General features: G+C 42.7%; 1 protein-coding gene across 2 annotated transcripts in view; it reads right to left on the minus strand.

Annotated features, from left to right (window-relative positions):
- Positions 1-25,682, minus strand: part of eea1 (early endosome antigen 1) — a 31,487-nt gene extending 5,805 nt beyond the window's left edge. Inside the window, exons 1-22 of one of the 2 annotated variants that reach the window (XM_036517711.1) lie at positions 25,520-25,682; positions 16,607-16,669; positions 16,262-16,374; positions 14,270-14,324; positions 13,407-13,472; positions 12,833-12,872; positions 12,523-12,627; positions 11,688-11,809; positions 10,542-10,697; positions 9,223-9,237; positions 8,936-9,031; positions 7,460-7,798; positions 7,094-7,243; positions 6,548-6,667; positions 6,067-6,270; positions 5,446-5,646; positions 4,159-4,272; positions 3,053-3,208; positions 2,718-2,857; positions 1,832-2,108; positions 1,455-1,556; positions 35-229 (exon numbers count right to left, since the gene is read on the minus strand). In XM_036517711.1, coding sequence (XP_036373604.1) covers positions 35-229; positions 1,455-1,556; positions 1,832-2,108; positions 2,718-2,857; positions 3,053-3,208; positions 4,159-4,272; positions 5,446-5,646; positions 6,067-6,270; positions 6,548-6,667; positions 7,094-7,243; positions 7,460-7,798; positions 8,936-9,031; positions 9,223-9,237; positions 10,542-10,697; positions 11,688-11,809; positions 12,523-12,627; positions 12,833-12,872; positions 13,407-13,472; positions 14,270-14,324; positions 16,262-16,374; positions 16,607-16,669; positions 25,520-25,543 — 2,853 coding nt within the window. In that variant the 5' untranslated portion in view covers positions 25,544-25,682. The remainder of the gene's footprint in view (positions 1-34; positions 230-1,454; positions 1,557-1,831; positions 2,109-2,717; positions 2,858-3,052; positions 3,209-4,158; positions 4,273-5,445; positions 5,647-6,066; positions 6,271-6,547; positions 6,668-7,093; positions 7,244-7,459; positions 7,799-8,935; positions 9,032-9,222; positions 9,238-10,541; positions 10,698-11,687; positions 11,810-12,522; positions 12,628-12,832; positions 12,873-13,406; positions 13,473-14,269; positions 14,325-16,261; positions 16,375-16,606; positions 16,670-25,519) is intronic. The other variant, XM_036517712.1, reaches the window with a different exon arrangement.
- Between the last annotated feature and the right edge of the window lie 1,126 nt (positions 25,683-26,808).

The following is a 26,808-nucleotide window of genomic DNA, read 5'->3' on the forward strand; positions in this document are numbered from 1 at the left end:
TGTGTGTGACTGTGTGTGTTTCTGAGTGCCTTACCTTCTTGGCATTCAGGGTCTGCAGGTCACTCATCTGATTCTCAAGCTTCTTCATTTCCTGGATGAAGGACCCCTGGGTTGTCTTCAGCTTCTCCTGAAGCAGCTGTGTCCCCTTCTCCTTTTCCTCCAGGGCTTCCTGCATCTGTGCCAGCTGCGTAGACAGGGCAGTTACCTGCGCTTTCAGCCCCTTCTCTGTCTGTAAGAGGAAGTGGCAGGGTCAACAGCAGTGCTGAGTGCTGCTGGGGTCAAGGTTATTGCTCTACACAGCATAACAGTACACTACAAATCAAATGCATTTAAGGCTTTAAAGGGGCTTGCCCTTTCTTGTCCCTATCTTAAGGACCTTCTTCATCCATACCTTCCACAAAGAGCCCTTCATTCCCAAAATACCGGGCTTCTCATCATTCCAAGAGTGGGCAAAACTACTATAGACGGTAGAGCCTTTTCCTATTGAGCCCCTCTCCTGTGGAACAGCTTACCTACCAAGGTTTGGGGAGCAGACTCTCTCTCCACCTTTAAGTCTAGGCTAAAAGCATATCTATACAGTAAATCCTTTAGCTGAGGGACATGGCCTGGTGCTGGCGTAGATCATAGAGTCTCTGGTGGACTAAGTGGTCATTGCTGTCATGACATGGACTCTGTGCTGTGGACTGGTGCTGACTGCCTTAGGGCCACCCTCATGACTATGCCGGTTCCTTGCCTCCCGTCCCCTAGTTATGCTGCCATAATGTTAGTTTACCGGGGTTTTTTTTTCCCCTTGTTGCACATTGGCACCTTTTGTCCCTGCCCCTCCTCTCCTGCCTCTCTGCTGTACATTCATGTCATTCTTACCATCCACTAATCATTGTTCTCTATTTGTTTCCTGTCCCTGCTCCGGGCTCCTGCCTGGAGCTGTAGTCCAAGCATCACACCCCGATCTCCAGTCCTGCTACTTCGCTGCCCTGCCTATCAAGCTAACTACGTGCCAAGAACCGGACATTCTCTAGGATACATTTTATAATTACTGTTATTTACTACTGTCTATCAAAACTCAAATGTCTTAAAGTACATTGTACAATGTCAAGTATTCTATGTAATTCTATCTGCCCAGTGCCGGCCAGAAGCAGATGGGCTCCCCGTCTGAGTTGGGTTCTGCTCAAGGTTTCTTCCTGTAAATTAAGTTTTTCCTTGCCACTGTTGCCTTAGGCTTGCTCTCAGGGGGTCTCAGGCCTGGGAAAAATGTAAAGCTGCTTTGTGACAACTTGTGTTGTAAACAGCGCTATACAAATAAAATTGAATTGAATTGAACTGAAAAGCAGCATAGCTACTTAAAAACCACTGTATATAAACACATTACATTGGCTTTAGAACCAGTAGAGTAGCAGGGCATAAAAATCTTCTAGCCTAGTGCTCTTCTATGAACTGGAAGAGCCTGATTTCACCTCCTCCATCCTCTGGAGTTGCCCTTTGACCTCTTCCAGCTCCTTGGATGTAGTCTCCAACCTCTTTTTCAGCTCCTGTTTGGCCTGCTGATGAGAGTTTTCCTGCAGAAGTGAACAAAAAGAGGGATGACCTAGTGCTCTGCAGGACATGACATTAACACTCACTATTCAGCTGAAATGACCACATGCCCACTGGTCAGCTGAAATGACCACACATCCACTGTTCAGCTGCAATGACCACACATCCACTGTTCTGAATTCTGGATGTTTCTACAAATTAGTTCACAGCTGATCACACAGGGTTACAGATGTTTTAATCCTTGCAATGGTCAGGTTTGGGTGATCATCTACTTCAGACACAAGTGCAGGGACCAAACCTTCTCTGCCAGAGTGCTGCTGGCACATTTTTTCTCCTGCTCCAGCTTAGAGAGGGTCTTCTTCAGGCTGTCCTGGGCAGCATTCAGCTTCTGGTTCAGGGCATCCTTCTCCCTCTGGGCTTTCTCGAGGTCAGCCTGCTGCACCTTGCCCTCCTCGCCCAACTCATCCAGCCTCCGCTGCAGGCTGGCCCTCTCCTCCTCTCGCTGCTGTAGCTGCTGCTGTGTAGCCAGCAAGGTGGCGTTCTGACACTTCAGATCCTCCTGCAGCCCTGCGGCCCTGAATGACAATGACAGCATATACAGGGATGTACCAGGGAGAGACAGAATTTACAGTACAGCCACATGGTATACCAGGGAGAGACAGCATATTCAGTATAGTCACAGGGTACACCAGAGAGGGACGGCGTATACAGTATAGTCACAAGATATACCAAGGAAAGAGAGCATATATAGTACAGCCACAGGGTATATCAGAGAGAGACAACATAAAGTATTGTAACAGGGCCTACAGGTGTGTGACCGTGTGTCCAGTACAGTAACAGGGAGTGACAGAGCACAGAGTACAGTAACATGAGTACAGGAGAATGACAGGGTGTACACTATAGGCACAGGGTATATGGGAGAATGACAGGGTGTATAGTATAGTAAAAGGTCGCACAGGAGATTGACAGGGTGTACAGAACAGTAATGGCGTACAGGAGAGTTACAAGGCATAGAGTACAGTAACACGCATACGGTAGAGTGATAGGGTGTATAGTATAGTAACAGAGTGTATGTGAGTGTCAGCATGTGATGCAGCGATGTGTTCAGCAGTGGAAAGAAGTGTGTGCCGAGTTACTGAATGCTGTAATGTAATGCCATCCTGATGCAGGTGTGCAGATCTTACCGTTCCCTCTCTACGTCAAGCTGGTGGCTCAGCTCCTGGATCTTGGTGTCGGCCTGTGTGCTGCACTGCTGGGCTTTCAGCAGGGCCTGCTGTGCCTCGGTGCGGCTGGCCCGCAGCTCCTGTACCTCGGCTTCCAGCTTCTGCAGACACAAGCATGCTAATGCTAATGGACCACATCCCCAGCACTAATGCACCACAGGTCACAATGTAGGGACGGCTGGGCGATCTGCAACACCTCTCTGCCTTGGGACCTGGTTTGGGGAGTCACCCAACATGCAACTGACCTAGGTTCCGTCCACTGGATCAGGTTCACGCTCCCTATGAACAGCACTGACCTTAACCTGGCCCTTCAGCTGTTCAGCCTCCTGCTCTGAGTTCAGCAGTTTGTCCTTGCACTCCTTCAGGCTGCCTTCCAGCTGGCTGCATAGCTCTTGTTTTTCCTGCAGCTTCCTGGTTATCTCCCCCAGCTTAGCCTGTGTTTTCAGCAGCTCCTGCAGGGGGCAGTCTATGTGTTACCTGCACAACATACCTACACAAACTGCACAGCGCCACAGGACCCCCAGGGCAGCAGGGGTGAAAAGCCCTGGCTCAACAACCTTACAGTACAATATTCATACCTAAACACTGGCACAACATAGCAGAATATATCTAAGAATTCACTTCAATATGATGAAATATGCTTCAGTACATTTAAGTACAACATGAATCAACATCACATATCTAAGTTCTATTAAGTTGAGTACCTAAGCATTAGGTTAATATACACCATTGAAATAACACCCAATGTTCAAAGATAACTAGAGTTACTGCAAGTGCTGTAGTTTGATCCAAATTGCTGCATTAGAAAGAAAATAAATACATTTAAATGAATGAACAAATGAATGAATGAATGCTATGGATTGATTCTCATATGCTCTATGGATACAGCAGAATCATCACACTCCTACTGGGCATCCACCTTATAACAGTAAAGTGAGGATTACTTTTAGACAGGCAGTATGTCAGCCACCTAAAAAGCCCCACACCCTTCCCTTGGGGAGTCCCAATCTAAAAAGCTGTCAAGCCATACATTGAATGTGGATCTGATGAACAGCTTTGCAGTTAAGGCGCTTGGCCCAGATTCAACCCCAGCTCAGTAATCGACCTAGAATGACTGGGAGCCATACTGTACACAGTGTGAATGCACTGGAAGATAGCAGAGGTGATAATGGCGAGATGCGTGTAGTACACAACTGGCGATTCTAAATAGGGTTGTGTAAACAGGAAAAAAGCATACATAAATGTGGCTCTGATGAGAAAACTGGACACTAGGTGAAAGAGCTATTTTTGCTGCTGTTGATAGTGAAAGTCAGGGCAGTGAATACGAGAGTCCACAGAAGGTCATATCTGCCAATGGGATCTCTAATTCTCTCAGTGTCACAGGTACTGGTGACACACTCACCTGCTGCTTGTCCTGCAGTGTGTGCTGGGCTGTCTCCAGGTGATTCTGCAAGTCAGCTCGCTGGGTGGTCTTGGCTGCCTCAGCAGACAGAAGCATCTCAGTTTTGGCTTTGAGCTGTAAAACACAGACAGATGAGACGTATGCATTTGAAACATTTTCTTGACTGCTTGTACACACAGCTTCCAGCGCAGATATAAAATACTTTTCCTTAACTCACCATATGAGCAATAACACTCAATTTACATTCAAAAAGTTTTCTCTTTGTACTGTTGAAGAGTTCTGATGAAGGCATACACTGACAATGTAAATAAAATAAGGTAGATTCAGGTCACTGATAGTGTATCCAGCTAGCGAGTTAGCAGCAAGCCACTTAGTTAGCTTGTGAGCCCACTGGCAGAAAACAGAATTAGCTAGGTAGCTAGGGGATGTGGAGGGATAATGTTTAATGTACTGTGGCAGTCAAAATATATAAACAATGAAATTACCTTTCTCTCCAAAAAAATTTAATTTATTGCTTCATTCCATTATCTTTTTTTATTTCACAGGTGTGTCCAAACTTTTGACTGGTACTGTATACCCAACAAAATCATTTGTGTATGGTCAATGTAGCATTGGTTATCTGTCAATTCCTGATTTAATAACTAAACAAGTGAAAAATCAGGTTGTTAATGGAAGTTAGTGCTATTCTACTATTGAGAAGTGGAGAGTAACACAGTACCAGTCAAGAGAAAACACCTTTCTTTATTTTTACTATTTTCCACATTTTAGAATAATAGTAAAGACATCAAAACTATGAAACACAAATGGAATTATGCAATAACCAAAAAAGTGTTAAACAAATGAAAACTCATATTTTATATTCTTCAAAATATCTTCAAAATATAATTTTTAAATTAAAATGTTTTTTACAAAGAAATTCATACACAGTCAATATAAACAGTGAAATTAATGCATAAGAAATAAATTTCACACATTTAAGCATGTCTTTAGATCAAGATGTCTTTGAATGCCTGTTTCTCTTCATCTTAATCAGGTGTGTCCAAACTTTTGACTGGCACTATATACAATTGTGGTGAGCCCATGACCACATCACAGTTGGACAGGTGGTTCCAGGAAGCTTGGGAACTGCTGGTCCAGATTACTTTTTACACTACACTAGGCAATGTAGTGTTTGATGTCAGACTGCAGATGTAACGTGTTTGATGGTAGACCTCAGATGTAATGTGCTTGATGTCAGACCACAGGTGCAACGTGTTTTGTGTTACGTGTTTTTCCTCAAGACTGTACCTGTGTGTCCAGTTGGGCCACTCTCTCCTTGCTCTGAGTGAGCTGGGTGTTCAGGTCAGTGACAGAGTTCTCTAGGGCCTGGCAGTGATCCTGAGCTGAGCGAAGTCGGGTCTTCTGCTCCTGGACCTGCTCGTGGAGGTTGTCCTGTGCCTGCTTGTGGCTCTCTGATTGGTTCTTCATCTTGTTCGTCAGCTGCATAACCTAATAATGCCAGGACAGAAGCCAGTCCTGGAATTGACTCTTAATACATGAAATGCAGTCATCCAGCATAAACCTTGACTTAGGTGGATGTCTTCCCGCTGATGAAGCCAATTTCCTCACAATAGCCACACTTTCCACTGTGTGTACATTGCTGCTCAAATGTATGTGTGTATGGGTTGTACTGTACCTCTGTGCGTGTGTATGGAAAATGCTGTACCCATGTGTGGGTGTGGGCTGTCCTGTACCCATGCATATGTGTATGAGGTGTGCTGTATCCATGCATGTGTGTGTGGGGTATTCTGTACCCGTGTGTGTGTGTATATGGGGTGTTTGTGTGTGTATGTATGGGGTGTGCTGTACGCATGCGCGTGTGTATGGGGTGTGCTGTACCCATTGTCATGTGTATGGGATGTGCTGTACCTGCTCCTGCAGTGTGTGGTTCTTCTCTTGCAGCTGATTGAGCAGGGCGGTCTCTCCCTCTCCTGCCTGGATCTTGGCACACAGGTCCTCGCGCTCTGTCTCCAGCTGGCTGATGCTATCTCTGCTTTTCTGTAGCAGAGCCTCCAGGTTCTGGATCTTCTGGTCCTTATCCCCAATCTGTCGCAGCACCTGCTCCAGATCATTCTACAACAGAGCAGCACAGTTATACATGCGGGCATGCGCACACACACACGCACACACTCACACTACCCTTTTTAAAGTCAAGGACACAATAGTTAATGATTAATAACGTTAATTAACGTATATCTATTCACTCATGCCCTTTACTGACACATGGTCCTACATGGCCCTTAACATGATACCCTGGAAACAATGGCAGTAGCCATTGACATGCAGTTTGTGTGTGTCCACCTGTCACTATTGTTCATGGTTGCACACCACTCCGGTCCTGAATCAATACCTGTGCCTCTCTCAGCTTGCCGTTGGTGCTCTGTTGTAGCGCCTGGACCTCCTGGTGGTTCTGCCTGGCCTTGTCCAGCTGTTGCTGAAGGTCCAATGTCTTACTTGCACTCTCCTTCAGCTGGGGGGACAAAGGTAGCCAACATGAACCCACCTACTGAATCCGTGGGGACATCCTGGTGTTTCACAACTCCAAACATTAACATGAAAATTTTACACATCTGGTTAAAATCCATCACACACCCTTGTTCCTTCAGTCTGATTTAAACACATATTGCTATTGTATAAACATGTTTTAAATTAACATTTACAGGCTGCCCCATAAACCTGGTGTAAATTTGTACCTTAGTACCTGCTTTTAAATAAACTAAGTCTAAACTTGTCTAAACTTCTATGATAAAATAGATCTACATTTGTATTTGCTCATAAATAAATTAGGTCTCAACTTAGGCTCCACTGTAACCTAAATGTAAATGTGTGTCAGCTTCTTAATAAATTAGGTCTACATTTGTGATGGCTCCACTATAAACTACATGAGAATGTGTACCTGCTCCTCAGTGCGAGACAGTTTGAGCTGCAGTTCTGCCACCTGCTGCTCACGGTCTTTCAGCTTCTCTCCTGAAAGCTGCCTCTGCTCCTTGAGACGGCCCTGCACCTCGCCCAGCTGACGCTCTGTCTCCAGCAGCTTCATGTGCAGCTGAAAGGGAAACATAAACTCACTTTGCCCATGTTCACACATGCACCACAGGCTAAGATCTGTACAGTGACATCTACTAACAAGACTGTGAGGAGACAGTGAAGAGTCAATGAGAAACACAGGTTAGAGGTAGTTGGGATGCACAGAAGAGAGACAGTGAGGAGATGAGGAAGAGACAGGGAGTGTGGACTGTGTTTCCAGGCAGTGACGTCTGACCTGGCTAATCTCAGCCTGCTGCTGTCGGCTCTGCTGTTCCCGTTCCTCCCTCTGCTGCTGTAGTTGCTTGGTCTCCGCCTTCAGCTGCTGGTGGCTCAACTCCAGCTCAGCCAGCTCCTGCCGCAGCCGGCCACCGGCCTCACCCCTCTCACCCAGCTCTGCCTGTGCCCTCAGCAAAGAGGCCTCTGAAGCTGAGACCCGCACATGCAGCTGCTGCAGCTCTAGCTCCCTCTGGTGGAGGTTAGTCTGCACACTCTTTCTGTTGGCCTGCTCCATGCTCAGACGCTCCTCCAGCTCTTGACAATCTCGATCCTTCTTTCCGAGCTTCTCCAGAAGGTCCTGTGGAGGGTTGCAGAGCTCAGTGTTAGAGGTGTCACAGGGAGGATTTAAAAAAGTTCACAAAAATCCATTTTCTGGTGCGCTGGCATTGGCCCTCCTTTTCACACAGCCTTCTCTTAAGGACGAAAAACCCTCTACAGCTATAAATCTGTTTGGAATGGAGGGCTACTTGATGACCAGACAGAGGATTTAGAGTTTGGTTGAAATTAGGGTAGGATTAGAGTTAAGGTTAGGCTGGGGTTAAGGTTGATTTTAGGGCTGAGCCAAAACTTAGACCTAGGTGGGGACTGGGGTTTGGTTAATGCGGGTTAGGGGCAATTTAGGGGTATGCCGAGGTTGGGATAGAGGTGGCATTAGAGAGAGGAGGCAAGCTAATAAGGTTAGTTTGGATCATAGAGGCTTGTCCCTTATCCTATGAAATAAACTTAGATCCTGAATATCAGGCTACAGATCCCTGTGCACCCTGGAGACCGGCACTGTAAAAATCCCCTAAGCATCCTTCATCCCTGGAGACCTAGGTTTTAATAAGCATCACTTGTCCCTGTCTATTAATGATATTTTTGCTGTTTTATACAGTCATCTTGTACTTGAATTCAGGAGCATTAATGCCGAAAACAAAACTGGCTTCTTCTACATATTTTATTCATTATTAGTGACTGCATTTCATGGTATAATAGCTTAATCTAACTTAATCTATTTTAAATGTGTGATCTCAGCCCTAGTTGCTCGTGATCTGCACAAAGTTGTTTGTGGGAATCAACTAATTAAAGACCCTTACAGAAGTTTGTTTAGATCTACAGTGCTGGACAATAGAAGGTGCAGCAGACATGGTACCACAATTCCAGAAAAAAGCTATTCCCAGCCCTGTGGCTCTGTTAGTCACTGAGACAGACAGATAAGCATGGCAAAGAGATCACCACATTTGATAATCTTTAATAACAGCTTTTACAGCAAAATCCAAGGTCCATTTCCAGGCTTGTGGAGCAATCCCTTGGACCTTTTACCAAGGGACCAACGGACAGTTCATGTAATGAACCTTCGACACACCCAGGTATTATGGAAGTGTACTCGAAGTGAAAGGGGGGAGGATACTGTGTGTGAGTGTTTGTGTGTGTGTGCACGCGTGCGTGACTTTACCTGGTTCTGTTGTTGAAGCTGATGTATCTGCTGTGTGTACACAGCCACTTCCTGTGGGCCTTTCTCCAGTTCTGCCCTCAGTTGGGAAACAGTCCTCTGTAACAGATACACACATTCGTTGGCCACAACAGAACAAATGCGCACACACACACACATTCACAAGTAGAGCATAGACATAGCAGACCAGAAGCCACACACCAAGACACAAGTCTGGTGTCTAATGGCGTATTCCACTGAATAAAAGACAGCAGTGCACCAGTACAGATGGCTGGAAATAAAGCAGTTACCTCCAGTTTATGGATCTTGGTGAGAGACAGGCAGGGAGTGGAATATGTGCAGAGAGGAGACACAGAGACACAGGTAAGTAGCAGCAGACAGATAAAGCCAAAACAGGAAGCTGTACTAGGGGAACAGGAGGTAACCTGCTTGACTTAAATTAAGAGGTTGCAGAGGTAGAGACAGATATTCTATTCACTCAACAGATGCTCAGCACAGTATATTTAACACTGTAGGCTTTCTCCATGTCACTGATGAAGCTACAACAGCAGCACAAACAGTGCCATTACCTCATGGATTCATGAATACAGAGAACAGAAAAAAGCGTGTAAGTAGATTTGATGTTTGTTGTAGAGCCAGAATTGGATTTAGGATCACAGGAATTCTGAAATGAACAAGCGATGAAATTCCCCCTTCAACTACCAGAAGTAGAAATAATTGGGAATAACTCTCCGCTACTGCCTGTGAAAGGCTTGTAAGGCAAACATGCTGGGGTAAACAGTGCTTCCATTAAATTAGCAATAAGGAACCTTTAAGGGGGAGCTGAGGAGTATAGATTTCAGGTGCTGCTTGTCTCAAACCCGTTTACTGCTGCGACCTTTAATTACATCCAAATAAAACATACTTCTGTGAACATCAGTGGTTTTGATGCCAAGCAGAAGAAAGAGAAATGAGACTCAGAATTTATTCTGGGGAGGCCTTGGTGGAGATGCAATGGCATCTACTGGCCATATCTCAACACGGATGACTCAAACACTGTCAAACATCACAGAGGCTGATACAACAGGAACTTTGCAGAAAAGAAACAGGAGCTACTGTACAGCAAAAATGTTAATGTAGTTTTTTGCCTCATAATACATCAACATTCTCATTCTTACATCACATTATCATCATTTAGCAGATGCTGTTATCCTGAGTGACTTATACAGGTTATAATTTTATCCATTTATAGAGCTTTACTGAAGCAATTTCAGGTTAAGTACCTTGCCCAAGGCCACAACACTGACTGATTCTTAGTTTCTTTCACCTATGGAATCTAACCTGGAATGTTACCACATCCTCAAAAGATTTATGTCACAAAGACTTCACCTGCACTGACACCTATCCTATTTACCTAGTATTTGCACACAGCATGAGATGAGCCCATCCACATCATTTCTAGATCAGTGAATCTAGGCAGCTTTTTTCTTTGAGTGACTCAGCTATATTGAGGAATGCAAGAGTAAAAACAGAATCAGTTCTAAAGGTATATCAGATAGGACTTTTCAAAGGAGCTCCTCTTTATGAAACTCTGCTCTTGCATCTTCCTGGTTAAGCAGTGGGCAGGTACCTCAGAGACTGTGTGCTCAGCCTGCAGCTGTTGGCACTGGCTCTTCAGGTGCTCTGACTCCTCCTCCCTCTCACGGGTCATGTTGTCCATCAGCGTCTGCACCTGGATGAGCTCCCGTTTCAAAACCTCCACATCCTCAAACCCAGGCCTCTGCAGCTGAACAAGACAGGGCAAAATCACCAGGTCAGCTCTGTCACATTCCGTTTACAGACAGGAGACGAACACTATGTCAGCTCTGTTACATTGTGCTTCCAGAGATGGAATGATCACCAGGTCAGCTCTGTTACACTTTGTTTACAAAGAGGGGACAATCAGGAAGTCAGTGTTGTTATAGTGCATTTACAAAGAGGGGACAATCACCGAGTCAGCTTTGTTATAGTGTGTTTACAGAGAGGAGGTGTCACCAAGTCAGCTTTGTTACACTGTGTTTCCAGAGAGGGGACAGTCACCAGGTGAGCTCTGTTATCCAGCTGTACAAACTGGATTGCAATATTCTGTTGCACAAACAAGAATCCATTTTTTTTTTGTTTACGTTACTGCATTCTTGCATATCTGTCTTCTATATATGAATTTGCATGTATAAGTTTAATTATAATAAATCATTCAGTGTGTGTGTACATCTATGTACCTGTAGGTACCTTAAGTGACAAAGCGTATTTGAAACTATCCCCTCATAATGTGGTTTGACCTCTTCAAGGGAAACAGCATGTATCTTCCCTCTCACTGAATGTACCTGTAGTGTCCATAACGTAGCTAGCAAGCAAGCATTTAGAGCTATTATCTGCAAGTATATGGGCACCAGTGAAGCATAGTGGTAAGGCACAGGGCTTGTAAGTGAAAGGTTGCTGGTTTGATTCCTGACTGGGGCGCTGCTGCTGTACCCTTGGGCAAGGGACTTAATTGCCACAGCTGTATAAATTGTAACCTGCGCAAGCTGCTCTGGATAAGAGCGTCTGCTAAATGGCAATAATTTAATGTAAATATATACTCATACTTGCACATACACGCACACACCTTTTGCTTATAGCTATGTTACTTGATAAATGCAGTAATACATACATTGCAAACATATGCACTCTTTTCCCCTGGCTGAGGAGAGTAACCCCCCCACCCCACTGGTTGGCTAAGGATGGGTGGTGTCATTACCAGCTCCGCCTGGCAGCGCTCCTTCTCCTGCTTTTCCCTCTGCAGGTCCTGGGCCAGACTGCCAGCGCGCTCCTCCGCCACTTGACGCAGGCTCCTCTCCTCATCGTAGCGCGACTTGATGTCTGCAGGCCGACAGAGTTATCTCTAACACACCAGCATCTCTAATACACCTGTGCGCAGAATCTCTAAGAAAACTCTTCCATGCTCAGTCACAATCATTGTACATATGCATTTCCATTGATCTGACTTTCCAGCATTGTCCGGTTCCCAAAACAGAATATTCAAACAGTCTAAACCAAGTTCACTCAGCTACTGTCTGAAGCTGTGATTATTTCTGTAGAAATGATAACTCAATGCAAAGAGGGCTATAGTCACTCTGGCAGCAAGTTTTTAATTTATTTTTGTCATTTAATACTTAAGCTGAAAATATTATTAGTGAAATTGTGAATAAATGTGAATTATCTGCTATTTCATGTATAGTTCAAAGGCTCTCCTTATCACTTATGCTTATGGTATCAAGGTGAGATGGATTATGTAATAATTTTATGGTTTCAGTGTGACAATGGATTAATAATTTTTGGGTCTCAAGATGAAATAATGGATTACTTACTATTGTTTATGGTCTCAAGGTGAGATAAGGGATCACTTACTAATGTTTAACAGGTAGCCCAGGTGAGTAGAAGCCCAAGCCCTGCCCAGTGCTGCATCAAGAACTGCATTCCAAATCATTCCCTCATTTCCTGTTGATCTCAGGTCAGTAATCAGCACAAGAGCACAAACTGAGAACTGCCTGGAGGTAATCCACAGTCAGTGTGAGATGTGAAAATGTACTTGCCTACTATCTCGGTGGCCAGCTGGGCTGCCTTCTGCTCAAAAAGGTCCTTCATCTGCTTGATGTTGAACTTCTCAGTCTCCGACTCATTCAGCTTCATCTGCAGCTCTGAAATCACCAGCACATCTCCACTACAACCATCCCAATTACTACCACATCTGTGCATTACATTGTGAAATCAATGGCATGCATGAATATTACCATAACAAACCATGCACAAATGCATGCATATACACAAAGACAAACATAAACACACACTTCTAGAGTAGGAACACTCTACTATCAGCCATCTCTGCATTATGGCTTTCTCTACCTGACTCCTCCATGCTGGCTTGGCCATCATCCTGAGGGCCCTAGAAGAGAATATAAAAGATATGACACAAGTATGATAAATACACTCTTCCAGCCATATGACCTGCAGCTGGTTCTCGCTCTCTCCTCCGTTTCCCCTCTGGCTCCTCTCCATCCCTCCATCTCCCGCCAGCTCCTCATCATCTCCCCCCAGCTCCTCGGCAGTGGAATGACCTGTCCATTAGCAGAGCTGCCATGTCCTCCCCAGGACTCAGCCCTGTAAACAGTAGCTCTGCACTCCCTGCCTTTCAGCTGCCATTCACATCTCATTAGTGATATAATGACCTCTGTAACTCCAGTACAGCAAGTCTCTCTAAAGATGGACCTGAAGGTTATTTAATAGCATTTAAAGCACACTGGATTGGGAAGACCTGAGTGGATTACTGGTTTAAATTCATGAAGATATACCCGGCACTGTGTCATTCATTATAAATAATAGGACACTACTCTTTACTATAATACTATTTCTTTTTACATATTTATTCTGTGTGTCATTTCTGGGCTTGTTCAGGATTTAGGCACTTTAAAGGAATTACTTGCTTCAGCTGTCCTTGAACTTTGTCGAGCTCTTTCTTCAGTTCCCCAGAAAACCATCTCTCTTCCTGGACAGAGAACACAAAGACTCCACCATCACCCACGAGTGACAACCATGGGCCCCTTCAGTATCTGCTTTTTAAAAATTTCACCTACAAATTTAAAAATGTGAATATTTATGAACTACTCATCAGTCTAATAGCACACATCTGAAAGTGGGTTTGACCTTTAGAGGAGTTTTAAAATCCTGTGCTCTCCCACACTGATCTTGCCCATTACTGACAAGCACTGCGTGGAAACTTAGGGACACAGCAGAAATCTAACATGCAAATAAAATCAATATGCAACAGTCAAAGGAGAAAAATATCACTTTAACATGAGACTCCTGCACCCAATATTCCAACTGTTTTGGCAATGTAGCAACTGAAGTGTTACATTGTTTATAATTGAAGCCACTGCGCTAGTTTGTAACAAAAAGCGCCAAAAACTGTAAATCTGGCAGTTATTGGTATACAATGTTTTTTTTTCTCTTGACACATGCTGCTTGACAATCAAAAATTATCATGGTAATTCAGATTTGTTTGAGCCCTGAAATTCAGCCACAAAGTCATTCAATTTGTGTTCATATCTATGTAAAATGTACGTAAGCAGATGTAAAACATTTAAGAAACATTAATCCATACAGTACAATTCAATACTATTTGTGGTAAATTTGGATAAAATGGTGCAGGATGAGTGATTAATGAGGGGGAAGTGCTCAGGGTGAGTGAACATTAATGAGGGGGAAATTCTTACGGTGAGTGAACATTAGTAACGGGGGAAGTACTTAGAGTGAATGAGAAATACTGTGTGGGACACCGTCTACCTTCAGAGAGGCCTGGAGGTCCTGGACTTCCTGTCGGAGGATAGCCAGGTCTTCCCTGTTGGGAGAGACAGAGGACAAGCTCAAGGTCTACTCCCACTACAGCAGAGCCTACAACATCCTATAGGGCTACTCCCACTACAGCAGATCCTATATCACCCTGTAGGGATACTCCCACTACAGTGATGTGAAAAACTGTTTGCCCCCTTCTTGGTATTCTCTATTACGGCCTATTTGGAGCACTGAATGGTTTCATATTTTCAAACAAAATGTAATATTGCACAAAGGGAACCTGAGTACACACAAAACACTGTATTTTAATGTTTATTTTGTCCCTCAGGGAAAACAGTTAACATATACCCATATCACCCCTGTGAAAAAGTAAATGCCCCCTTAAACATATCTAGTTTGCAATAACTGCAACTAAACATTTCCTACAATTTGACATGAGCCTTGCGCATCTCTGTGGAGAAATTCTGGCCCACTCTTCTTTGCAGAACTGCTTTAACTGACAGATTGGTAGGTCTTCAAGCATGAACTGCTCTTTCAGATCCTGCCACATAATCTCTATTGGATTCAAGTCAGGACTTTGACTAGGCCACTGCAAACCTTATTTTTGCTTCTTTTTAGTCATTCAGATGTGGACTTGCTCATGTGTTCTGGATCATTGTTCTTCTGCATCACCCAACAGCTTTAGCTTCAGCTCACACACATATGGTCGTGCATTCTCCTTAAGAATCGGCTGGAACATAGCAGAATTCATGCTTCCTTCAATGATAGCAAGATCCTGAGGCAGCAAAACATCCCCATCACATTGCCAGCATGTTTCACTGTGCACATGATGTTCTTGCAGTGAAACGGTGTATTTGCTTCATGCCAGACTTGCACCCTCCAAAACGTTCCACTTTTGACTCATCTGTCCACAGAATATTATCCTGAAATTTCTTGGGGATCATCTTGATCATTTTTAGCAAATATGAGACAGGCTTTGATGTTTTTCTTGGCGAGCAGTGGTTTCCGCCTTGCTCTTCCACGAAGCCCATATTTGTGTAATCTCTTCCTTATTGTTGAGTCATGAACACTTACATTAGCTGATGCTACTGAGGCCTAGTTCTTTGGAAGTTTTTGTGGGATCTTTTGAGACTTCCTGCATGAGGTGCTGCTGTACCCCTGGAGAAGTTTTGGCAGGTTGGCCATTCCTAGGAATATTCACCACTACTCCAAGTCTTCTCCAAGGCTTTGTAACCCTTTCCAGACTGATATATCTGAACAACTTTTTTGTCAGCTGTTCCGGAATTTCCTTTAATCCTGGTATTGTGTACCTGTAGAAGCTTTGTGGTGACTACTTCTCTCTAATGGTAAGGTTCAATGTATATGCCATTTAAACTTAACAAGGCTGACTGCAATCAAGCCTGGTTGTGTTCAGTCACCTGAATTTACTTATCAATTAAAATTTTGTTGATTTCTTGGTTTCAAAACTAAGGGGCAATTACTTTTTCATGGGGGCAGTATGGGTAATTGGTGACTTTTTCTATTAAATGAATGAAATAATTATTTAAAAACTATGTTTTGTGTTATCTCAGGTTTCCCTCGTCTAATATTAAATTTTATTTGATGATATGAAACCATTCAGTGAGAAAAACAGGAAATATAAGAGAAAATCAGGAAGGGGGCAAATACTTTTTTCATACAACTGTATATCAAATACTATATCATCCTGTAGGGCTATTTATATCTCCACCTTCTCAGAGCTGGCAAATAACAGCATTATCTTAACCAATAAAACAAAGTTGGAAAATATGCAAATGATGACCCAGGGTAAGTTATTTATTGAAATGTCCTGACCTAATGTATATATGTATGTCTATCGTATGTTAACCCAGAGTCAGTTTAAAGATGGCCCAACTAGATTTCTGCAGCACTGTACTTATCTGCTGGGAGCCTTGGGGGATGGCTGTTTGACCACATGCTGACCTTTGACCAGTTTAGAGTTACCTGCCAGGGGCCTGGGGGGATGGCTGGCTGGTGGACTCATGGAAGACTTCATAGTGCTTGAAGAGCTCCTCTGCAGAGCTGTGTGACTTCATGCACTGGGGGCAGATGAACCCCTGCAGATTCACACACCTCTCTGAGTATACTGGGTACTACAGCAAGTCTCACACACAAATGTACACAACCACACACACACACACACACACACACACACACACACACACACACACACACACACACACACACACACCTCTGAGTATACTGGGGACTACAGCAAGTCAGACAGACAGACAGACACAGACACAGACACAGACACAGACACAGACACAGACACAGACACAGACACACCTCAGAGGTCTGGTCGTTGTTGACATCTGTGGCTGGCTGGTCTGGGCCTCCTTTCCCAGGAGTCTTTTGGGAAGGGAGAGAGAGAGACAGAAAGAGGGGAGAGGGCTGAATTCATACTGTGAAGGCCCACGCTTTCATTCTGCTTCTCCTTCCTTCTACATCATTAATCTCATAGAATACCACTGAAGAACTCAACAAACAAAGCTACAACATACAATGCCATTGACGACACACAGACAAATAACCAGCCAATCAAATGCCCTTTTTCACTGTTGGCTGTATTACAGCTGGAGAAACAGCCAATCAAATGTCATTTTCCACTGCCGTATCAGACCTGGATGAAGAGCCAATAAAATGCCCTTCTCCCATAAGCCGTTTTCACATATGAACTTCGGACAATGTCCGGAGAATCAGGTCCGCACATTGTCCAGAGTTGCCCTTTCACACATGTAGCACACAACAGGAGCTTATCCGTGTCAGACGCATTCTCACCTACTGGAAATACTCTGTTTGGTTTAAGCGAGGGGTGGCGCCTGGGTAGAGCGTGCAGGAGGCAGGACATGACACAAAAAGTACGCTGCAGAAGTCGCAGTGGCTATATTCGAAACCGCCTACTGCATACTGTGTACTGCGTACTACACAAGTATACAGGTGCATCTCAAAAAATTAGAGTATCATGAGTTCATTTTTTTCGTAATTTAATTAAAAAAGTGAAACTTTCATATATTCTAGATTCATTACACGTAAAGTGAAATATTTCAAGCCTTTTTTGTTTTAATTTCGATGATTACAGCTTACAGCTCATGAAAATCAAAAATCTAGTATCTCAAAATATTACAATATTTCCTAAGATCAATCAAAAAAGAATTTACAATACAGAAATGTTCAAGTTCTGAAAAGCATGTTCATTTATGCACTCAATACTTGGTCGGGGTTCCTTTAGCATGAATTACTCGATCAATGTGGCGTGGCATGGAGGCGATCAGCCTGGGGCACTGCTGAGGCGTTATTGAAGCCCAGGTTGCTTTTATAGTGGCCTTCAGCTCGTCTGTATTGTTGGGTCGGATGTTTCTCATCTTCCTCTTGACAATACCCCATAGATTCTCTATGGTGTTCAGGTCAGGAGAGTTGGCTGGCCAATCAAGCACAGTAATATCATGGTCAGCAAATCAGTTAGTAGTAGTTTTGGCACTGTGGGCAGGTGCTAAGTCCTGCTGGAAAAGGAAATCAGCATTTCCATAAAGCTTGTCAGAAGACGAAAGCGTAAAGTACTCCAAAATCTCCTGGTAGACGGCTGCATTGACTTTGGACTTGATAAAACACAGTGGACCAACACCAGCAGATGACATAATAATATGACTTTATTGTCCACAAATGTGGAAATTTGTCTTTGGCTCCACAGGTAGTTGTTAAAAATACAGACACAATAAATACAATAAAAACACAGTTAATAAATAGTACACATACACAAAACAGACAGCAGTATAAATAAATATGGATTCCATATGAGTGGCCTATTGTGAGTTAAGCAATGTTAGTGTACTTGGTATGAATGATTTTTTGTAGATATTCTCAGTTGCTGTTGCGACTCTGTAACGTCTTCCTGAGGGCAGTTTAATGAATTCTTTGAACAGGACAAATCAGACAGGATTTGTTGGGCTTTTTGTCTCATCCGTGTTTCATAAGTGTGTCCCAATTGTTTCTGGTCTCTCCCAATAATTTTACTAGCCATTCTTACTATTCTTGCAAGTCTGTTTCTGTTCTTAGCCCCAAGATTCCCATACCATGTATGCATATTAAAGGTCAATACACTTTCCACAAGGCTTCTGTACACGGTCTCTAGAATGGTCTTGCTAACCTCATATGAATCTAATTTTCTGATTAAATATAGACGTTGCATTGCTTTTTAAAAAATGTACTCTGTGTTCCCTGTAAAACTTAAAGTGCAGTCAAAGAAAGTTCCTAAATATTTAAACTCCTCTACCTTTTCTACAGGCTGATCATGAATCATAACAGGTGAATCCTGGCAGGCATTGTCCAATCTCGTAATCACCAGTTCCTTGGTCTTTTTTCTATTGATGAAAAGAACATTGTCATGACACCATTTTGTAAGCTCCCCAATACAGTGGAAATATGTGGATTGATTGACTGTATTCCCTGCCTGCATAAGGCCAACCAGCGCCATATCATCAGCATATTTATATAAATGACAGGTAGAGTTCATAATTTGCATTTTATTAGTGTATAGAGAGAACAAAACAGGGGATAACATGCAGCCTTGAGGTGCCCCTGTATTTAGTATTACAGTATCAGAGGAGAAGCCACTGCACCTCACTCTCTGTGGGCGGTCTGTCAGGAATTCCTTAATTCACTGTACAATGTACCTGTTAGTATTAATATCACAGTCTTTTAATCAGAATATGTTTCTGCATACAGTTGAAAGCTGAGCTAAAATCGATAAATAAGATTCTGGCATAACTCTTAGACTGTTGCAGGTGTTTACTGGCAGTGTTCATCAGTGTCAGTGTTGCGTCACCAGTACTCCGGCCCTTCTTATAGGCAAACTGGAGTGGGTCAAAATATTCACTAAGTGAATGGCACCCCAAATCATCACCGACCGCGGAAACTTCACACTGGACTTCAAACAACTTGGATTCTGTGCCTCTCCACTCTTCCTCCAGACTCTGGGACGTTGATTTCCAAATGAAATACAAAATTTACTTTCATCTGAAAAGAGGACTTTGGACCACTGAGCAACAGTCCAGTTCTTTTTCTCCTTAGCCCAAGTAAGACGCTTCTGATGTTGTCTCTGGTTCAGGAGTGGCTTGGTACTAGGAATGTGACAGTTGTAGCCCACTTCCTGAAGACGTCTGTGCATGATGGCTTACCCTCCTTGTGGAGGGTGTCGATGATTGTCTTCTGGACAACTGTCAAGTCAGCAGTCTTCCCCATGATTGTGGTTGCGTGTATCGAACTAGACCGAGAGATTTATAGAGACCCGGTATTTATACTGTATGAATGGCAATTTAATCAAACTCGAAATGAAATATTCTAATATTTTGAGATACATTTTTTTATATTTTTGAGCTGTAGGCTGTAATTATCAACATTAAAATGAAAAAAATGCTTGAAACATTTTAGTTTACATGTTATGAGTCTAGAATATATTAAATTTTCACTTTCTTAAACAACTAATGAAAAATATTGAAATTTTTCACAATATTCAAATTTGAGACACACCTGTATACTGTATACTGCATACTATTTTTCAGTGTAGTACCCAGTATGCAACCATTAATGATTACATTTGTAGTATGTTACATTGTCGCATGAAGTCATTGCGAGTTTAGGAATGTCCAGATTTGCTCGTTGTATTTTCCAGTTAGACACCACGAGTGAAAAGTATTCACGAGTTGAACGATTTTCAGGTTTCTTCTTTTCAATGTCCTACCTTTCGGTGGTACGGGCACATAATGTGGCATGGAGGAGGAGAAGGCGAACATAGCTATTGTACTTTTGGGTAGCCTATAAAAAAAATATCACACACAGCCATCCAAATGGTGCTACCGGTACACATAATTTATTAATAATTATATTGTAACAGTAAGGTAAGTTTTTGTTGTTCACTATGTAATGTTACGTCACCAGTTCACCTATCTGACTATACCCATCACTATTACTTAGCTACAGCTTAGCTAGCTACTAACCAGATAATAAACTACTAACCAACATTATTAATCATCATAATAGACAAGTTTTGGCAGTATAGCTATAGCTAACTATCTCTTTAACGATCATTGGACTCAAAATAGCATGTATTTGGACGTATCCGCAATGTCAACAAAAGATTGGAAAGCAATATACAGGCACGCAGAAAAGAGTACAAAGCAGATGTTTGTATTCTTCCAGTTTCGCGCCAGTCGCAAGATAGAAAGATAGAAACGTCATCAACACGCCCACTCGCTCGCCGTGGATTCTCCGGAAGATGACCTGCTCTATTCACACATGGACTCAATCCGACATTAGACGGACTTTGTACTAGGGAGCTGGCAGAGTGAGGTCTGTCTCATGTCCAGTCCGACCGATTCGGATATTTGCACTCTCACATACAGCTCCTCCGGGTAATGGTTAGATAAGTTCCGGCTTTCAGTGCATGTCTGAAAGGGGCTACAATCTGGCACAAGTGGCAACAGTTTCATTGTATTCTAAATTAAGATCAACGCATAGTCTTTGTGGAATTAGTCAAGGCCACATTAGAGGCATGTTCACGTCATGCGACAACAACTGGTCTTTTTATTTCCCACTGGAAAGAGTGCACTGTCAACAGCTCCTGGGTTCTCTCCTTGTGAAGGATGTAATAATAAACTAAAGTTTACTCATTGATTCATCAATCCACATTCATTCTTAGCCTCTTTAGTAACATACTGTTGGTGTATAAGATATATAGAGATAAATATTTAAGTTAGCATATGAATCTGTGACAAAAAGTGCAGCTAGATATGGATCTATAAATAGTACTGCTGAAACCAAATAACTAGGGCTGTACTGAAAAATTCAAAGCTTTGTTCATTGAGTTGGCATTCTATTGTGAAATTAAGCATTCACTTATTAGGATGGGTGCTCAGTTGCAGTTTTAAGGTTTCTGCTACTGAAATACAAGAAATTTAGATGATAAAGCAGCCTACTTTTTATTATCATTTAACAAACAATTTTGCCAATAAACTGTGGGGTGCACCTTTTCAGACCACACCTTTTCACTTTTTTCTTGAACAGAATGCCTTCTGTGCTACGAAACGCATAAATTCATTACAAAACCATAACATGTTAGCATTGTGTCCACGAAATATTGAAGAGAGCACATACTTTCATGCACAGAAAACAAAACGGATGATTCCTGTCGTGCACTGAATTGACTGTTGTGCTTCTCATTTTGTAGACAAAAGTAATTCTGTCCAAGTAATAGATGTCCTAGGCCAGCATTTATGCTTTTGTGGCACAAAATGCAGAATGCGCTATACTATCATCATTCCATGCCATCAAATGTTAATTTTGTCCACCTAACTGTTTTGATATATTACTGAAATATGATGTGCACGAAAGGGATTTCCCACAATATATTCTGTGACAGTTACAGAAGGCATTCCATCCATGAAAGCAAAGGCTGCTTGAACTTTCGTAGACATCAGTGTTTTGCTTAAGTACAAAATTAATTATGTTCATAGGCTATATAGTCATTTCTACTGCTTTCATATTTAAATACTCTATAGCTCCAACATAAAAATTTAAAAAATTATCGCCCATTTCCCCCAGCACTACACGAAACTCCAATTTATAAAAAATACTGACTCACTGCACACTTTTTTCAATTAGCTAAAAATTGCAATTATGATCCAAGTAACTGATGAGTGAGCCCATGGAAGAATATTTGTTCTCATCCCAAGCTGTAATAGAAAACCAGGAAGCCTGGCTCATGGCATCCTCCACCTGATATTCTAGACAGTCTCTCATTGGATTTAAAGAGCCATCATGGCATCCTCCATCAGAGCAGCTACAACCACAGATGGAGAAGACTTCCTATTCGATAATGGCTGTCTAGGTTGCAGGCACTCAACAGGCGCATGAAACAGAATATCTGATCGATCTATAGACACATTTTGGCAGAACAGTGTCAAGAAAGGCAGCATGCCTTGCTGATGAGATGCAACTGAATCAGCTGCTGTCACAGATTGAGGAAACTCGTCCTCAACATCCCGAAACTCCATCCAATATGAGTAGTTTGCATGCAATGAGATGTCTGCTTTAGTAACTGTGTAACTAACTTATGACCAGAAGGGTGCAGTTTTGAAACCAAGATTCAACTGTAACCATCAGCATTTGATCCAAACTGCTATAGTAAATATAGAACAGTATAAACGGACAGTATACACTGTTCTGAAAGGGGTGTCGACTGGCAAGTAAGAATTAGAGATACAGAGGGACGTTAATGACGGGACAATCAACATTGTCACATATTCTACAGCCCCCCAACTCTATTCTACAGCAGGGCTGACAAGCCCTGGCAATCTGCAGACCTGTACTGATATCACACTGATTTCAATAGAAGAATGATGGAAATGCTGCTGGAAAACATTGCTGATGGTTACGCAACCCTGATTTGTGGCAGGGTGTGCTTTCTCTTAACAGTGGTCAAAAACACACTAACAAAGTGTACAGAGCAGTGTAGACTGTCTGCCATATAGTGGAACAAAAAGCTGTTTGTGGAAAAGTAATGGATTCACCTCTGATGTTTTCAAGTTCTCCTCATTTGAATGTACCATATCCCATATCCGTTTGCAAGTTTCAACACAGGTCAGATCCTTGCATACATGACATTCTCAAAAGGCCACTAATATGACAGGGTCTTATGAAGACTATGGCTGCATCCAATTACTCATACTGCCATACTATATAGTACGGAAAAAGCAGTACATCACAATCCATAGTTTCTTCACAATCCGAATACTCAGTAGGCATTTAACAGTAGTCGAACAGTACCCGGATGACCTGCATCCGTTGAAATTTTGAAGTATGCAAACGTACTACACTACGCTATCCCATAAGTCAGCTGAAGCCCGAATAACCGAAGAAGAAGAATTCCCCGGGAAAAAGAGAAAGAAGACAGCGGTGTAGTCAACTTGGTTGAGCTAACAAATCAATTGGCTTATTACGTAATGTTAGCTTTTCGTTTTACCACAGGTTGACAGTCAGCTAAGTAAAGTAAACATGTAAACATCAGAGGTCAAAGGACAGGTAAGATGGCAGCGGAGTACGTCCGTATTGTGTCCTTACTACTCGCTCGCATACCCATAGAACGTACTACAATAACGGTTGGGTAGTATGTTTTTAACTGGAGTTAATGAATACTGAGTATTCGGATGCAGCCTATGACTATGTGACTGTCTGCCTCATGTCTCCATCCAAAGTTACAAAGGGCTGAGGGATGTCTACTTAGGTAGAAAGCCGGGGCCATTTCCACACAGTCACATATGTTGTACATTTTCAAATCCACTCTGCACCCATACAGGCTCTTCACCAGTAAAAGGCACTTTCTAAGTAATGGAGCAACCTACAAAAAATGAGTAATAAATGCAAATATAATTATTTTTAACAAACCTCAAATAAAGAGACAAGGACTTCCCTCAGAAGACTCTGTTTTAAACCCAAAGCTCACACAGAAATGTTGTGCATAGGTTGGCAAAAAAGCCCAAAATGTTCTGGTAGGGTGACTATTCTGACAGGAATCCTGGCCATTGTATGTTTGAGACAAAACACAAGTTTCTATGAGGACATAAAGGGACCTTGGCTGCACTCTGACCTCATTTTGGGGCGTTTGTGAATGGTGTCCGTTAAGACTCAAAATCACATTCATCTGAGCACTGAACCAAAAACCCTGCTACAAATTCAATGCTAACTTAATCAGTTATTGGCCACACCTCCCACAAGACAGCAAAGATCGTAACATTGATGAAAACACACAAGAATGTTCCATTTGACTCACATAAACCTACATTTTCCTATATTGGCTCCATATTTAAGATACAGACAGGACAAGCCTATCATAGTTTTCTAGAATCACAGTAGACAGATCTGAATTTGAACAAAGAATCTGACTGAATCATATCCAGTAATGGCCATCCCATCTGGAACGTGTCTTCAGAAGAAAGTAACGTCTCATTCCTGACATTAGCAGATAACCCGTTCCTTTTAAAAACGAGGGGTGTCCCGCACACTGGTGTTATCTTAAGGAGTCTGCACTAGGATTGCACCTCTTGTCTCACATGAAACTCCAAGCAAAACGACAGCAAATTAGATTTACAATAGCTAACTAACAGTTTATTGAGAAAACTGTAGATATGACATGCAAGTGCAGATTTTAAAAAGTTCAAGAGCTGCAAGAAATTGATCGAGACGCCGCTAAGTAACGTTAGCTCATTTTCAAAAGTAAGCTAGCCACCTAGCTAACTGCCTCTTACACCGAAGGTGGCTAACCCTTCAGCTAGCCATCTTATTATCCTTAGATAGCTAGAACTAACGTTCAACCTACTGAGATTGAACTATGCCAGAAAACCTCAGGGGGTTAGCAACCTTTCGGAACAGACAAGCCACAGAAAAAATATTCAGAAACTCCTCTTCAAGTTTTCCATCACATGACCTCAGTTAGCCGACTAGCCGGCCACGCAATCACTAACAAACCGGGGACACTGGTGTTAAATACAACACTGTATATATCGCAACACTGTACAGCCAACTCACTGCGTGGCTAGCTAGCGACCCAGTAATCATATCTTTATAAATCCAGCTATGCTTACAACAACTTCTACGGTCTATTAAGGTGACTTAGCTGTCTAGCTAGTGTTAGCTTGAGAGCAAAACAATTTCGTGCGATTCCGCTAAGGTTGGAAGGTATCCCGACATTGCTAGCTAGCCGACCAGCATGGCGAGCTAGCCAACTGAACCTGTTAGGTAGGTATCCACAATGTGGCAACATTTAACACACATTGCGAACCCAACACGTCACCTTAACTGCGTGTTAATAGCTATCAGCATCATCCTCACACATTCAACGCTAGCTAGCAAGCTAACGAATGAGCAATGCTAAGTGTTACATCTTACAAACGTTAGCCAACTACCACTAGCTAGACTACATTAGCTACATTCCAATTGTGACAGTACAGAATAAAACCCATGTGTTGACATTAAACTGGTAGCCGCTAATCGATTGCGGGAGGCTGACATTAGATGGAACATTTGGATGTGAACAGTAGGCCTACTTCATCTGTCCGACCTCGCAACACAGACAGGGAAGGGCAGGCCGTGTCAGCATATAGCCTGACGCTGAGACGCAGGTGACACCATTGTGCAGTTCAACCTCACCCGCTGCAATATCCGTCTGAGCATGGCGTCGGGCTGTCTCTGTGTGAGATCAAATCAATCCAAATTAAAATCAAAAGAGAAACTAATTTTGTGCCGCGTTCTCCAGGAACACCCCACCAAGCCCGCTTCGCAACTGACCGCCTCGCCAGTTCACACGAATCAAGGGGCGGGGTTCCACGGAAGATGGGAGGAGCTTCTAGTAAAATAGAAGGAGAAGGAAAATGATTGACAGATCGCTGGGTCTTCTCAGTGGTTTCAGGGAATTCAGGAGGCGGGGATTATGATCAGATTGACAATTGGCCAAAACATGGGGAGGGAATTGTTCATTGAGTTTATGAGTGATTCTAATAGCAGTACTAATACAATACAAATCAGTTCTTACTAAAAATAAATAAATAAAATATTATATATGTATATAAATATTATATTGTATTATATGTAGATGTATTATCCCATGAAAAAGCACACGGGGTATGGGTACTGTGCAGACTTGAAGATGCAAACTTTCTGGCTGTGGGCCATAAACCATAAACCATAAACCTTCCATGACGTAGGGAGTTAGCAAGCATGTATGTGGTAAACTGGGGCATAGTCATAACTATTCATTTTGAGGAAACAATTTCACATACTGAGGACATTCTTATCTCTGTTCATGACATAGTATTCCTGTTGAAAGTCTGAACTGGATAATTAACAGGGCCGGCCCAACACATAAGCAAAATAAGCGCCTGCTTAGGGCCCCCGTTGCCACCAGGGGGGCCCCAAGACCGCTTGAAACGTCCCACAAGAGAGTTTGAAATGTTAATTTATTTATTGTGATATAGCACCTTCTGCATTTATTACAGCATGAAGCCTTTTATCCCACTCTTCTTTGCAAAAAAGTTGGGAATCTCCTGTCTACAGCTCTCTTTAGGTCATTCCACAGGTTTTGAGGTCTGGGCTCTGACTGGGCCATTCCAAGACTTTGATTTTCCTTTTCTGAAGCGATGCCTTGGTTGACTTGGATGTGTGCTTTAGGTCATTTTCATGTTTGTGTGTGTGTGTGTATGTGTGTGTGTGTGTGTGTGTGTGTGTGTGTGTATAGTATAGAATAGTATGTAGAGTGAACTCTCCATCCAATCTCTATACCACGGTTTACAAGCCAATGCAACAGGATAATGATATAATAAAAATGTGTTGGTTAAGTTTTGCACAAAATGCTGCTAAACTGGCTACTAAGGCATATTATACAAAGATTGGCACTGAACCCTGAATACTGCAAAAAGACAACTGATAACTGACAACTGTTG

The sequence above is a fragment of the Megalops cyprinoides genome, chromosome 23 (assembly GCF_013368585.1).
Source record: "Megalops cyprinoides isolate fMegCyp1 chromosome 23, fMegCyp1.pri, whole genome shotgun sequence".
Lineage (NCBI taxonomy): Eukaryota > Metazoa > Chordata > Actinopteri > Elopiformes > Megalopidae > Megalops > Megalops cyprinoides.